The sequence below is a fragment of the Bubalus kerabau genome, chromosome 5 (genome assembly GCF_029407905.1).
Source record: "Bubalus kerabau isolate K-KA32 ecotype Philippines breed swamp buffalo chromosome 5, PCC_UOA_SB_1v2, whole genome shotgun sequence".
Lineage (NCBI taxonomy): Eukaryota > Metazoa > Chordata > Mammalia > Artiodactyla > Bovidae > Bubalus > Bubalus kerabau.
This window is the reverse complement of record NC_073628.1, coordinates 27,972,434-27,989,351: the sequence shown is the minus strand read 5'-3', so window position 1 is coordinate 27,989,351 and position 16,918 is coordinate 27,972,434. Positions and strand designations below refer to the sequence as shown.

The 16,918-nt window shown below is 35.4% G+C and overlaps 1 protein-coding gene across 6 annotated transcripts in view; it reads right to left on the bottom strand.

Annotated features, from left to right (window-relative positions):
- The window catches only part of PRMT3 (protein arginine methyltransferase 3), a 153,342-nt gene that overhangs the window by 33,659 nt on the left and 102,765 nt on the right, over positions 1–16,918 (bottom strand). For 4 of the 6 annotated variants that reach the window (XM_055581347.1, XM_055581346.1, XM_055581349.1 and 1 more), the window contains exons 14-15: positions 4,012–4,062; positions 3,753–3,840 (exon numbers count right to left, since the gene is read on the bottom strand). In XM_055581347.1, coding sequence (XP_055437322.1) covers positions 3,753–3,840; positions 4,012–4,062 — 139 coding nt within the window. Of the gene's footprint in view, positions 1–30; positions 3,088–3,752; positions 3,841–4,011; positions 4,063–9,366; positions 13,731–16,918 lie in introns of those variants that run through there. The other 2 variants (XM_055581348.1, XM_055581352.1) reach the window with 2 other exon arrangements.

Sequence of the window (16,918 nt, the reverse complement as noted above, 5' to 3'; positions counted from 1 at the left end):
TCTGTATTTTTTTTTTTTTTTTTTGGTAGATTTCCTAGAATTTTCTATGTATACATTATCCATAAATAATAACAGCTTTATTTCTTCCTTCCCAATGCTTTTTAATTCTTTTTCATTTCTTATTGCACTGGCTAATAAGACTTCCAGTTTAAGAGTGCAGGAGTGCAGACATACACACTGTGGTCACAGTGTATTTTCTTGTTACACATCACTGGATTCAATTTGCTACTATTTTGTTGAGGATTTATTCGCGAGGGACATTGGTCTGTAGTTTCATTTTCTTGTACCATCTTTGTCTAATTTTTGCTTAGGCTAATAAACAAATGAAAAGATGCTCAACATCACTTATTATTAGAGAAATGCAAATCAAAACCACAATGAGGTATCATCTCACACCAGTCAGAATGGCCATCATCAAAAAGTCTACAAATAACAAATGCTGGAGAGGGTGTGGAGAAAAGGGAACCTTGTTACACTGTTGGTGGGAATGCAAACTGATACAACCACTATGGAGAACAGTAGGAACATTCCTTAAAAAACTAGGAATAAAACTACCATACGACCCAGCAATTCCATTTCTGGGCATATACTCTAAGGAAACCAGAACTGAAAAAGACACATGTACCTGAACGTTCAATGCAGCACCATTTACAACAGCTAGGATATGGAAGCAACCTAATGTCCATCAGCAGATGAATGGATAAGGAAGTTGTGGTATATATATACAACAGAATATTATTCAGCCTTTATAAAAAGGAATGCATTTGAGTCAGTTCTAACAAGGTGGATGAACCTAGAGCCTATTATACAGAGTGAAGTAAGTCAGAAAGAGAAAGACAAATACTGCATATTAATGCATATATATGGAATCTAGAAAGATGGTACCAGTGATCCTACATAAACGGTAGCAAAGGAGACCCAGATGTAAAGAAGAGACTTTTGGACTCAGTGGGAAAAGGAGAAGGTGGGATGATTTGAGAGAATACCATTCAAACATATACACTGTCATATGTAAAACAGACAACCAGTGCGAGTTTGATGCATGAAGCAGGGCACCCAAAACTGGTGCTCTGTGACAACCTAGAGGGATAGGGTAGGGAGGGAGGCAGGAGGGGGTTCAGGATGGAGGGAACACATGTACTACCTATGGCCAATTCATACTGATACATGGAAAAAACCATCACAATACTGTACATTAATTACCCTCCAATTAAAATAAATTCTAAGAAAAAAAAACTGTAGGAGTGGAGCAAGTAGACACCACTGCCTTATCTCAAATTTAGTCTTTCTTTATTCAGCATGATGCTAGCGATAGGCTGTATGGATGCCTGTATGGATGCCTTCTGTCAGGATGATGAAGCTCTCTTTTGTTTCTAGTTTGCTGTATTTGTCATGAATTGATACTACATTTTGTCAAACTTTTTTTTTTTCTGCATCCACTGATACGATCATGAAGCTTTTCTTCTTTAGACTGCTAGCAGTCTAATGAAATCAGCCTTGAATTCTTGGAATAAAATCCATTTGGTCACAGTGTATTTTCTACACATCACTGGATTCATTTTGCTACTATTTGTTGAGGATTTATTCATGAGGGACACTGGTTTATAGTTTAATTTTCTTGTACTATCTTTGTCTAATTTTTGATATCAAAGAAATACTACCCTCATAAAATCAGTCCTTTTCTTTTTTCTGGAAGAGACTGTGTAGAGTTGGTGTTATTTCTTTAAGTGGGTGGCTTCTTTCACTCAGGAATATGGGTTTAAGATTCCTCCATGTATTTTCACAGGTTGATAGTTCATTTTTTTTTAGCACTGAATGAAATTTTATCTTCTAGATGTATGGACCATTTATATTTAATACAATTATCAACATGTTCGATATTGATACAGAGGTCCCTAGAGCTCTTTTTTCTGACTAGCTTCTATCCCAATACTCTGCCCCACAGCTTCTGGCTTCTATTTATCAGTAATACCATCAGAGGCTAATGATTAGTAGAGTAAAAAAAAAATTCTTATAACTGAGAATGACTATTTTTTCTCCTTTCTTTGAAATTTTGTTTTCACAAACTTTCCTCTGGTTGTACTCTTTTAGGGGAGCCTATTGGACTTACTATTTAAATGTAAGTACACACAATGGCAATAAAAGAAATATAGAATGTAGATGGTGCCACAGGGCAACATTAGAATCATATATCTTCTACACAGTATTCTGAGAAATCAATTACTCGAAGGATTACTGTGTAAAGAATAGTTGGGATTTCAAATTTTCACTAGGTATAAATAATATTGTGTTGCAATTAGGTAGGAGAAAATTCAAAGGCTATCTTAAATCTCTCTCAAGATTAAAACATGAAAGAATTAGTATTGCCTTTAGAATTCTAGTAGTAAGACAACAAATGGTCACAGCGAAGGAAAAAGCAGTATTTTAAATTTTCCCAAAGTTAATCCAAATATAAGAGTTAAAAAAAAAGCAAAGAAACATAAATGAAGATGTCTTTGCTTCATTTCAGTTTTGCTGTGCTATAGCTTTCCAGAGAAAGAGAAAATGACACCATCAAAGTTTTATTTCCATAGCATTACAACCTCAAAGTGAAAGAATGACAACACAGCGCTGCTTTACTCTAATGGTGTTTATTTGCATCTACTAAATTCCTTTACACTTCAATAGTGAAATAAAAACATTACAATTTTATGAAATATTTTAAACATGGAGAATGATATAACGACCACTTCCTCAGTTTTGTCACATCTTGACATTCTGCACAGTTCCTTCAGTTTTTCAAAGAAATAGTTCAGATATATGGCACTAAAGCCCCTTTCTGCAATCTTATTTCTATCCTTCTCTAGAGGTGACCACGTCAATGAATTCAGTGGTTATCATAAGTGCTGCTTCTTAATTTACTATGTGCGTGTATAGACTGTTGTTTTACATGTTTTTAAAACTTCATATAAATCAAAATCATATATTTTAGAAATCCTTCTGCAAATCTTTGCTCAATGTTGCTTTTAAGAGACACACAAATAATCTGATGTTGAGTATCTCTGCACTGAAGTTTGGTGTGCATTCAGTTTTCCCACAGTCAAGAGGCTTTCAGTGAAGATGGGACAAGACATACATGTAACAAGCAGTTAAAAAAAAAAAGAGAGTCCATAATCAAATTCTAACTTTTGGTGTTAAATGTGTAGATACATAAGAACTATAGGTGCTCATGTAAGTGAACAATCAACGAGATGTAAGACAAAGGAATGCAGCATCAGATCAGTCTTTAAACACTAGGCTAGATGTGAGGAGGTGGACCCAGTGGAGAGCATTCTAAACAAATATATTTTGAATATAATAACTACTGAATGACATTCTCTTTTAATTTACACTTTACTTCTATTGGTAATATTTCTGTTTAGTCACTTGGGAAATTAAAATATTTTCTTTTAGTTATAGTTTCAACTTAGTATATACTAGTTAATGCTTAACGAAAAATTTTCTGAATTACTCTGTAGTACTCAACATAAGAGCTACATAATGGCACATACATTGTAACTGGCAGACATTAGATTCAAATAAAAGTTTTCTTTAACTTACTTCTTTAATGAAATGATATGCCACCTAAACTTTATGTACATGGTCAACTCTAAGAACTACTTACCTTAGTATGCTATATTGCTTCAAATACAGTGGGCACAGGAAAAGTGGTTGTAGAATGGATGAATACTGTTTATTTCAGAATGAATAAGACACCCGCCCCCCTTTCTTACCTGCTTTAACTGAAAATGGCTTTTCCAATAGAAATATTGTTTGCTTCCAGTGTGTTTTGGTGCTCAGTGGGCCCGTAGAAAACACAACCTGCATTGGTAGAGTTCAAAAATGTCTGATGAAGTACAAGATTTTTAATATCACGGTACATTAATTTACTACATCAAATACAAGCTCCAACTACTTACAAAAGCAAAATGCTTATGATCAAATACCTTGGGGCACAAAGATAAAATACTTGCCTAGTTATGAAATACTTACCTTGTTGTGGCAATTCTTCTCAAAATATATATCGAAGTAGCCAGCAATTGCCTGTTTTTTTAAAAAAGAAGTAATATAAATAATTATTAAACAAATCATGTGACAATTGATTTCATGGTCTTTTAAGTCAAGGCAAGTAAGAAACCATTTCAAAGATCAGACACTCTTAAACAAATGGCAGGTCACTATTTTCTCTAGAAAAGATGTTATAAATAAAAATAAAGTAATGTAACTTGGCTTTTCCCCATATAAACAAGATAATAAGGCTAATCAGATACTCAATATGTGTTCAATTAAAGAAATGACAGTGCTGGACCACTGAAAAGTGAGAATCTACATGGAGCGAGGCTCATCCGGCCCCTTACCCATCCAGACTCCCCCACTGAGATGCTGCCATGTGAGTCAAGTCCCCATACAGCCGCAGCAGTGTGAGACAGCCCAGGAGAGACCAGGAGAACTAGTATTGAACTAGACCAGCAGAACAATCCAGAATAGAAACACAGACAAATAAATCTACATGATTTTGACATCAAGACACTAAGTTTTGGAGTGGTCTGCTACACAGAAATAAATAACTGACACATACTCTTTTGTACAAACCCAATTCGTTTCATTTTTCTTCTGATTTAATTCATCCAATTTTAAAGTAGTATGATTATTTTTATGATGAGATAAATGAAATTTTAAAATATTACATATTTGGTTTCGGAAAATAAAAATTACATCATTCAAATAAAACTTATGTTTTAGGTATACACACAAAGAAGAAATCTGATGTAACTCTAAGGTTCACTGTAATTGTATAAAAGGCTGCTAGAAGAAATTAATATGTTAATCAAATATAAATTTTAATGTCTTTTTGTTTAAAATTTAAATGATCATTTCTTTTTCTTTCACTAGTGGGACAGGCTTGACTCAACCTATTTTAAAACTGGCATTAAATAAAGCTTATAAAGTGTTAAAAATTAGAAACTGATTATCAGAAAGTCATATAAAGCTGATTTGTGTACTTTCCTGCTTTTGTTAAAAACGTGGAGTTTTACCGATTCCACGGGGTTAATGCAGATTGGGCCCAAACCAAATTCAGTATTTAACCTTGAGGTTCATTATGCTTCAGATACCAAGAGAGAATCAAATACTATTTATAATTCTGTCAAACAGAAAAAAACATTGGTCTCAGACCAATTCCTAAACTGTGTTCCTGCAGGAGAGAACCCCAAAACAGAAAGAACAGCACTCTTAGAGAGCAGAAATGAGGTTTGAACCACTATCTGCTGAGACACTGCTGACAGAACTTATGTCCTGACTTTAACTGCACTGATCGCCTGTTAACATCAAACATCAATAAGGTCCAGATGATGATAAGTCAGCAAAGAGTCCACGATACCCAGGATACAATCTAATACTACTCAGCATACAAAGTCCAGGAAAATGGAACCAACTGTCAAGAGGAAAGACAGTCAACAGATGTCAGTGCTGAGATGACCCAGATGCTGGACTATCAGACAAAGACTTAAAGCAGAAACTATAACTATGTTGGTATGAGTTAAGAGCAAAGCCACAGCAGAGACACACTGAAATAAATCACAAGAGAGATTCTCAGTGGAGAAACAGAAATGACAAAAAGAGAACCTAAAGGGAATTTCAGAACTGAAAAACACAATTAACTGAAACAAAAAACTTCCTAGGATCAATTGTAGAATGGAGAAGATACAGGGGGAAAAGTCTGAATTTGAAGTGAAACCAACAGAAATGAACCAATTTTTAAAAACAAGGGGAAAAGATTGAAATAAAATGCCCAGAGACTCGGGGACCTGTGGAATTAACAGACATCTGACTGGAGGTCCAGACTGAAAAGAAAAATATGATGGAACAGGAGGGGGAAAAAAAAACACTTTTAAAATTCTATATCCAGGAAAAACATCCTTTAGAGAATGAAGGATAAAAATATTTCCAAGTGAAGGAAAATTACAGAATCCATTGCCAACAGGCTTTTTAGAAGACATTTTAAAGGAAGTTCTTTAGACTGACAGGCAATAATATTGGAAGGAAACCTGAAATATCAAAAATAAGAAAACAAAAGAAATGATAAATAGTTGGGTAACTATAATCCCCTCTGAATTTGATACCTATGATTATTTAAGGCACAAATTATAACATCATCTGGTGGGGTTTTCAATGTAAGCACACATAAGCACAAAGATCAGTGCAGGGGCTGGAGGGTAGGAGGTAGAATGAAATCTAAACAATAAATAATGTCTATAAAGTCTGCAAATAAAGAAGGCTCTTAAACATCATACACAAGGCAGAAACTTAATATAAGAAAAATTTAAATTTTAGAATCAAAACTAAAAGATAAGCAAGAGATCGGAGAATATTTGCCACACATATAACAAAGGGTCACTGTTCTTTGTATATTAAGCTACTACAAATTAGTAAGACAGCAATGTATCAAAAGAAGCTAACAAAAGACAAAGCAAGAGATTTACAAAAGAAAAACAAATGATTAATAGACATGTTAAAAAAAACTGTTTCACCTACTTAGAAAAAAATAGGTAAATTAAGACAACTGGATACAATTTTCCTTGACTGTGTTTTTTAAATGACAGTATTCACAGCTAGTGGAGAAAGAAGCATTCATGCTGGGAAAATAAAATGAAATAACTTTTCTAGGGAAAATAACTAATACATATTACAAAGAAATCAGATGCAAAATAGCACACATGATATGACTCAGTTTATATACAGAAATCCAAAAATAGCAAACCTAATTCCTAGTGTTACAAGTCAGAAGAGGAGTTACCCTTGCAACAAGGATAGAAACTGGAAGGGATTCCCTGGTGGGCTCCTGGGTTTCTGGTAGTATTCTGTTTCTTAAGTTGAACGCTGGGTATATATACATGAGGGAAAAATCACTTTGTGTAATTTTATTAAACTATTTATGACTTGTATACTTTTCTGTTTTCATTCACTCAATTAAGATTTTTTACAATGTAATACTGGTTGACCCAGTAATTCAAAACTTCCAAAAAGTTATTCTAAGGAAATTACTAAGTATGCTTGCAAAGATTTAACTATGTCAATTTTAGCCCAAATTTTCAACAACAGGTAATCAGTTACTAAATCATAAAATCTACAAATAATAGAATACTATTTGGCCATCAAAAGTAAACCTACAGTGATTTGGAAAAAGAGTTGTGGTATACTATTAAGTGAAAAAAATAATATATATTTGTTTGGGGCACTTATTCTGTGTTACACAAATGTGAATATATAACTATCTGGAAAGATCTGACCAAGCTACTGAAAGTAACAGATAGATTTGGAATATCGATATTCTTCATGTTTATCTATCCATTTCTCACAAATATGAAGAACTGTGATAAGTTATTTTTAATAGGACTTGAGCTAAATAATCCATAGTATTGCATGGAGAGGCATTCAATTCAGCTGTTATCTCTGATTATTTCCCTTAGTGACTCTCAAAAAAATCAGTCCTCTCTGTACCCCAAAGGCTAGGGTAGTATCTAACATGTAAAAGGAACTAAACTAATTTAAATAAAAAGAATGACAAGTTTTCCCCAGCTAGTAATTCTAGAAAAATAACATTTTCCAGGGTTTCCCTGGTGACTGAGATGGTAAAGAATCTGCTTGCAATGCAGGAGAGCTGGGTTTGACTCCTGAGTCAGGAAGATCCCCTGGAGAAGGGAATGGCCACCCAGTCCAGTATTCTTGCCTGGAGAACTCCATGGATAGAGGAGCCTGGTGGGCTACAGTCCACAGGTCACAAAGAGTTGGATATGACTGAACGACTAACACACACACACACACACACATTTTCCAATGAGGAGAGTAGCAAAAGTGAAAGTTTAGTCACTGAATCGTGTCCGACTCTTTGTGACCCTATGGATTGTAGACTAACAGGCTCCTCCGCCCATGGGATTTTCCAGGCAAGAGTACTGGAGTGGGTTGCCATTGCCTTCTCCAGAGAATCTTCCCGACCCAGGGACTGAACCCGGGTCTCCCACACTGTAGGCAGACACTTGACCGTCTGAGCCACCAGGGAAGTCCCTAAAGTTGCAAATAGAGATGAAAAGATGCAAATGGGAAAGTAACAGTAATAGAAATTATTGAAACCCTCTCTATATGTATATATATATATTTTATTATAAAATCGTTGAAAAATGAAAAATTTTATTTGTATTGCTTTGCATTAATTTTTATTGAAGAATAGTTGCTTTACAATGTTATATTTGTTTCTGCTATACAGCAAACTGAAACAGTTACATGTATATATATGTCCCCTCTTTTTGGATTTCCATCTCATTTAGGTCTCCACAGAGCACTGAGCAGAGTTCCCTCTGCTATCTAGTAGGCTCTCATTAGTTACCTATTTTATACATAGTAGTGTATACATGGGGATGGGCTTTCCAGGTGGCTTAGTGGTAAAGAATCTGCCTGCCAGTGCAGGAGATGCAGGTTCAATCCCTGTGCTGGAAAGATTCCCCTGGAGTAGGAAATGGCACTTCACACCACTATTCTTGTCTAGATAATTCCATGAACAGAGGAGTCTGTCGGGCTGCAAAGAGTCAGACATGACTGAACAACTGAGCAAACACACAGTGTATATATGAAAACATTATGAAGACTTCTAGGGTTCTAGAGGGAGAGGGTTACTTTATAAGTATTCTTTAAGTTATACATACGTTGTATACTCTATGTTACCAAAAATGGAAGTGAAGAAAGAAAAACTTCAGTGACCTAATAAAACCTTTTGTGGAAACAACAAAATTTGGGCTGAAAAGCAGCTCTTACAACGTTATCAGAAAATGCGACCAGAGTTTGAAATATATAAACTATATGAAGAGAAATGGCCTATTTAACTCTGGTTAAAAAAAAAAGCAAAAACAGGCTGGTAATGTTAATATAACAAAACATTACAGAACTATAATCATGGAGTATAGGTCTTAATGAACACAAGAGGCTGATACACAAGTTTACAAAAAGTTAAAAAATAAAAAAGATCTGAGAATATAAAGGCATTTTAGAATTGTCTTTCAATCCCTAAATATAATTTTCTATGAAATTTAGTTCTCAAATAAGAAACTAACCCAAAAATACAGTGAAAGAAATACTGGGTAGTTTAGCATAACCAAAAAACAAATAGTTTATAAACCCAAAGACAAATAAATAAAATAAGAAAGAAAAATAGAAGACATATCTATATCATAGTTCCCTGTGAAGGACATTATAGGATCTCCAACTCTTCATGCAGATCTACCTTCCTAATGATGTTTGTTTAAGGGTAGTGTTAAGATCAGTTCCACGGCAAACATTAAGCAGAAGCTTGAGAAGTCAGGAAAAAATTCACCTGGGATTTAAAATCACATGCACATAATGTACTCATCAGAGAACTAAATGGTATTTACCCTCTAATACTAGCAATGCCTAGAATGCCACTTTTAGGAAAGAGCTTTTTTTTCTTTTTAAATATATAAGTGATCCTTGATAATTAAAATAGAGATGAGGAAAAAAGAGGAAAAAAATCCTTAAACTTGAAACATCATATAAACTAGTTGAACTATGATCACTGTTTTTATTTCTGCAAGGATGTTATAAACAGTCAAATATGTCAGATGATTTGGGGACAAAACTATTCATTTCGCTGCAGAATATAAACATGCAACTGTTTTTCAATTACAGTTTAACCTCCTTGTTACCACCACTTTGACACGATATCTCTAGGTGTTTTAAATGTTAATTTCAATGAACTCACTCTCTCTCTGGAAGTCATTCAAATACAAGAACAAACAATCAGCACAGGAAATTGAAAATGATGCCAAACAGGCAATGGCAATAAATAACTGGAGCACAACTTGACATGTGCTTAAAAAAGATCAGATAGATTGGAAGACCTGGCCGCAGAATGAATTTCCCTTTTGTTCCATATATATCTCTAATTAGGGGCAAGGGGAATGCTAAGGAGAGAAATAAGCATTTAAATTAAGTATCTATAGGAGCTAGGTTAGTTTGCAAAGGCAAGGCCACAGTGAAATAAAATTCACTGCCTTATACCACAGGCAGAAAAATACAGGTATAAAGTCACTAAGACTGAGAGAAAGTTAATAGTAATTAAGAACAACAGTGATAACAAATAAACAGAATGAAAGGAAAATATATGCATACAGTAAATTTCTGGGATAGTTTGATCATGCTTATAATTTGGTGAGAATCTTCCATAATTACTCTGAAGTACATAGGAAAATAATACAGACATGTAGCTCTATTGGGCATCTTAAATATTCTGAAGTATTATAAGATAGTTTCAGAATGAGCTATTTGTTTCTGCTTTGTGGATTTCACAAATCATTTCATGTGTACATTGAACCATTTAAAAAATCTGTTTTAAGCTACATTTTGTTTTTCCATCCCATACATACAAAGTAGTATGATACATGCTCATATGAAGAACAATGACATGGAATAAAAATGAATTGCTTTCTCATATATTTTACTGTGATGAGTATTTCTTTAAAGAGGACATATCGTGTGTGTATATAACAGGATGGCAGCCAATGAAGTGAGATCAGACTAGACCTTATGAGGAAGAAGGAAATTAAAAATTATCATTATCACTATCACCTGCAGGGAGTAATTTATCATTTCTGTTCTTCATTGGTATCATGTTCCAGCAGCGTGTGGTTACAGCAGATACAATTAGGCAGCTGGCCACAGAAATAGGAGGATAATGTGCTTTTGATGGAGTTTATCCAAGCATGGAGATAGAGTGCATGTAATCCATGCAGCAGAATCACTATAACAAAAATACAATTCATTTTTTGTTGGAGTATTTCTTTCAAAACCTTAACATGGAATTCAAAAGCTAACTGATGATGAGTCTGAAGCAAGTAAAGCAAGAGTAAGAAGATAATGCATAAAAAAGATTATACATTTTAAACTTACATCATTGTCTATAAACCAATCAGATGAAAATACAAATACAGGCCATAAAAAGCTGCTACATAAAGAGCATGAACTCTGCTGGTGATAACTGGTATTTAAGAAGACATAACCAAGAAAATGAAAATTACATATTACATTATTCTCCCAATATTAACTATAGCTTAAATTATAGACTCTTCCCTCTTCAATTAATTTTCTATTTTATCCCAGGAGGAAATTTGCATCTTTTCTTTCTTTCATGATTCCTCTAGGGAACAATACACATTAAGTGCCATATACTTCCCAAGGGTATCACCAAACTGAGTATCGTTTAGAAATGGATCAAGCAATATGGAAAGCATCAAAACAGACAATAGGTCCAAGAATATTTTTAAAAGGTACTTTTACTAAAAGAAACTCAACATAAATCATTTTTGATCTACTAAAATATTCCCAAAGTACAACTGAAATTCCTTTAAAATTTACTAAGATTGCTCCCTTGTAGTTTACCTACAAAATTACCTAAAAAGGCAGTTTTAGAAAGCAGAAGGGATCACTGCTTCAGAGACTAAAACATAGGTACTTGAATTCTGACATTTCATAAATCAATAGCTTATATGGCCTTACTCCTCAACACTTCTTCCTAGCTAGAAACACAAGATACTATTAATTTATACAGTCAATGATGTAACCAACCTAACAATATATAATGTAAGGTGTGCCATGTGTTGATTTGATACACTTACATACCGCAAAACGACTACCACCAGAGCATTAACTAAATCTCCATCATGCCACATGATTATCACTTTTTTTTTTTTTTGCAGTGAGAACATTTAAAATCTACTTTTAGTAATCTTCAACTATATAATATAGCATCATTAACTATGGTATAATCACCTTGATGTACAATGGATCCCCAGAACTTACTCAACTTCTAACTAGAAGTCTGTACTCTTAACCAACATTTCCCCATTTTTCCCAGTTCCCAACCTATCGGTAACCACCATTCTGTTCTCTGTTTCTGAGTCTGGCCTTTTTATTTAGGTTCTATGTGTAAGAGTTATTTGTTTCCTTCTGACTTCTTTCACTTGGCCAAATACCCTCAAGATCCATCCATGCTGTGGTAAATGGCAAGATTTCCTTCTTTTTACAGTGGAATAATACTCCACTGCATGTGTGTGTATATATAATCTCGTATCTTCTTTATCTAGTCCATTGTACACACTTTGGATGTTTCTATATCTCAACTATTGTGAATAATCAAGACCCTGTTTTCATTTCCTCTGGATATGCACCCAGAAGCAGGATTGCTGGGTCATATGGTGTTTCTATTTTTAATTTTCTGAGGAACCTCTGTACTGTTCCTATAGTGGCTGTACCAATTTACATTTCCACTACAAGTGTACAGAGTTCCCTTTTCTCTACGTCCTTGCCAAGACTTCTCTCTCCAATTTCTAAGCGCAGATTCATTTTCCCTATTACATGCTTCACCAATATCATAGTCTTTTGTGCCTAGCTAATTTTATTATTGTTTTTGACATTCACTTATACGATTGTGTATCACCTAAATAGTTATATGGCTCTAAGACATATGTGACTATAAAATTTATTTATCCAGTCTACTGTTGACAAGTATTAAGTGCCGTTTTTATGAACATTCTTTTATGAACGTATTTTGATGAACTTAAGTACTCAATGCTGTTGGGTATATACCTGGGAGTGGAACTACTGCTATATGCACATATACCACTTTTGTTCACTTTCATTGCTTCCTGTACTTCTGGACTTCCATCTAGGATCACTTTTTGTTTGCTTTTATTCCCTTCATTAATCAGTTTCCTGGGGCAAATCCTTTTTTGTTGTTGTTCACCTGAAGTATCTATTTCAGCTTCGTTCTTCATTTTTTAGGTTTGTTTTTGGCCATGCTGGGTTTCACTGCTGCATGCGCGCTTTCTCCAGCTGCAGTGAGTGGGGCTACTCTTTGTTGCAGTGCACAGGCTTCTCACTGAGGTGGCTTCCCTTGTTGCGAAGCACAGGCTCTAGGGGTGCAGGCTTCAGTAGTTGTGGCACATGGGCTCAGCTGCTCCGTGGCATGTGGGATCTTCCCAGACCAGGGATAGAACCCATGTCTCCTGCACTGGCAGGTGGGTTCCAATCCACTGTTCCACCAGGGAAGCTCTCAGCTTCATTCTTAAAAGTTACTTTCAGTTCAGTTCAGTTCAGTTCACTCAGTCATGTCTGACTCTTTGTGACCCCATGGACTGCAGCATGCCAGGCTTCCCTGACCATCACCAACTCCCAGAGCTTACTCAAACTCATGTCATCAAGTCAGTGATGCCATCCAACCATCTCATCCCCTGTCGTTCCCTTCTCCTCCTGCCGTCAATCTTTCCCAGCAGCAGGGTCTTTTCCAATGAGTCCGTTCTTTGCATCAGGTGGCCAAAGTATTGGAGCTTCAGCACCAGTCCTTCCAATGAATATTCAGGACTGATTTCCTTTAGGATTGATTAGTTGGATCTCCTTGCAGTCCAAAGGACTCAAGAGTCTTCTCCAACACCACAGTTCAAAAGTATCACTCTTGGCGTTCAGCTTTCTTTATAGTCCAACTCTCACATTCATACATGACTACTGGAAACATCACAGCTTTGACTAGACGGACCTTTGTTGGCAAAGTTATTTTAGTTGGGTAAAATTCAGGGTTGGCAGTTATTTTCTTTCAGCACAGTGAGGATGTCATCACTGAATTACCTTTTGTCTTTCCAATTCTATTGTTCCTGCGGAGAAATCATCTATTTATTGTTCTTTTGAAGATAATTTCAATGTTCTTCTTACAACCCCACTGAGGCTTCTAAGATGTTCTCTTTGGTTTTAGTAGAATGTATCTAGGGATATTCTAGGAAAAGTCTTCTCCCTTTTTAGATTGAAATACAATTCACATACCATAAAAATTTCCCCATTTAAGTAAACTGTATAATTCAGTTTTTAAAAAGTATATTCTGAATTGTACAACCATCACCACAATCTAATTTTAGATTTTTATCAAACCCAAAGAAACCTTGTATCCATACTGCTCCTTTTATTCTCAGTTCTCAGATTTTCCTATTATGAACATTTCAGATAAGTGGAATCATAGAACTGGAACATCATATAAATGGAATCCTTTCACAGCAGGCCTTTTTTACTTAGCATTTTCACTCATTATCTCAGGATTCATACATTCTGCAGCATGTATCAGGATTTCACTATTTTCTATACCCATATAATATTTTGAAGTTGGTCTCAGTAAAAGTGTTACTCCATTTTACACAGTCTGCTGTTACAGGAGGCAGATTCATCACTGGACTGTTTTTGGTTTTTTTCCTATCTAAGGTCTGTCATCGTCTAAACTAGCTTCTTCTCACTTGTTATGTCTCAGTTTAAATGTTACTTTCCCTGAGCAGCCTTCCCTAATTCCACAGAGATTATAACATACTCATTAAATGTTCCTGCGTTTCCTGTAACAATATTCATCATATTCATAATGCTTTCTGTTCGACTGAAAATCCCAATAGGCCCTTTAGGGCAATCTCTCTGTATCTGTGCTTACCTCCCTATATTCACTGCCTAGGCACAATGACCGGGTGTTCAATCTAAACATTTAGTGAAAACAGCCATGCAGTTACAAGGGCATGAAATAGCCTGGGATGTTCAGGGACCACAGGAAATTAATAAAGATTTGTTAATTGAGAGAACAATTAAAGAATGAAATGATATCATATGCTGCACTCCTATCAACCTTCAGGAAAAGAAAACTACGATGCTTTACTTCTCTTATCATTTCCTACTTTTTATTCAAAACTGGAATTTGATGTCAACTGCTCTAGAGGAATATTCCTTGATGTCTGTACTAACAATTAATCACTCCCCACTAATTTAGTGCAAACTGTATGATGAAGGCTTTTTGGAAGAAAGTCATGCCTAAGGTAAAACCTTAAATGTGAGTGAGAGTTTGCCAGGTCAAGGGTCCCTTTTACATATGCCTGTATCATTAAAATTCTATTACAGAGCACATAGTACAATCATCTATTTATATGCTGACCTCTCCTACTAAGTGAAGGTCTCTGGCATCAGAGACTATATTTTCTGTTGCCCTCACGATGCCTAACACAGCACTAGAATCCAATACATATCTGAATAAAAAGTCATCGTGAAAAGGGGTGTGTGTGTGTGCTTGCTTGCTTGCCATTTAAGAACTCTTGCAACAACTGCTTCTCGAGCTTTCTATCTCTTCTATCTCTTTTCTATCTCTTGGTTCCTCACGTCATCAGTTTCTCACAGCTCAATGTCAATGGTTACTGTTTCATTATATTCCACCTTTCATGCTGCTTTCCAATATTCCATAAAAGCTATAAGAACTACATGGCCCATTACTCATTCTTCAAATGCCAGAAAATACTATCAATGGTAAGAAAACATTAAATTTAAAAGTTTAAGAACAAAATAGTAGATAAACTGAATTTAAAAAAATCAATGCAGAACAAAAAAAATTAGTTTTCTGACTGCTACAGAGGTTTAAAATTGAAAACTACTAAAACTCATTTTTGTGGCTAGGAGATCAAGCTCTACAAGATACTTCTTGTCTTTATAAACCTTCAGAAGTATAAACTAAGAGATGGAATACTGAAAAAAATCCTGACAGACAGGAAAGAAAAAGGAGGGGCAGGTAGAAGATGTGATATACTTTAATTTCCAGGAATGAATAGGGCTGTTTTTTCTCTCTTGAAATGTGAACTAAAAAGATAGCTATTACCTTTCCATTTGAGCCCTTCTAAGAAGCATCCAACATCTGGGGTGAGAACTAAAAATCTAGTTAGTAGACATTCAGATTTTTTTTTTATTGGGATCTTTGAATACTAAGTGAGACTAGCCCATCCCATATTCATGGGTTGGATGCTGAATAAAAGGATGAGAAGAAGAGAAAAAAGAAATCAGATTTAAGGCTATGGTACAGTCTTCAGGGACAGCCAGGACATATCACCTACTGTAATAGTTATGTCACTGTCTTAGTGACCTAGAGGGGAAAACTGTGACTCTGAAAAACTGTAGGCATTAAAGAGTGATTTTGCTTTGAGGAGCACCTGGCTTGCATAAATGTGGCATTTTGAAAGAATGTCTCATTTCTCTAATACATTAGGTATTCAGGGATATGAACAGCTTACAAAGTTTACTGCATATCTTTGGCTGTGAAGACATTGGTACTGACAGACAAATCAGGGCTTCCCAGGTGGCACTAGTGGTAAAGAACCCACCTGCAGCGCAGGAGACATAATGAGATGTGGATTCGATCCCTGGGTGGGGAAGATACCCTGGAGGAGGGCCTGGCAACCCATGCCAGTATTCTTGCCTGGAGAATTCCACAGACAGAGGAGCCTGGTGGGCAACAGTCCAATGGGGTGCAAAGAGTCGGACATAACTGGAGCAACTTAGCACGCACGATAGACAAACCAGTGACACTTATTTAATCCTGATGGAGTAAGTAAATTCAACCTATGAAATCACACTCCCCATAAACAAATGAATAAGTTAAAAATAAACAAACAATCCCTTCTTTAAAAAGATAGGGAAGTGAATGGAAATATTAATCAGATCATTTTATGAGCATTTTCTATGTGCCAGACATAGTGGTAAATGCTTTTATGCACTGCCTCATTTCACCCTCAAAATAACACCCAGGAGGTAACTATTGGTGTTATAATCTCCACTTTTCACATGAGAAATTTCAAGGTCAGGTGAAGTTAAATGTCTTTTCTAAAGTCATTCCGGGAAAAAAAAATCATACTGGTAAACGTGGCCCACTGGGTTTAAAGCTTGAAGTTTTTAACTGCGGCACTATGCTACCATCGTCTAAACTTTCTTCTATGATTTACATTATTTTTTAGAAAACTCTATTTTAAGACTGGTCCTTTTCTCATCTAGTCTTCTA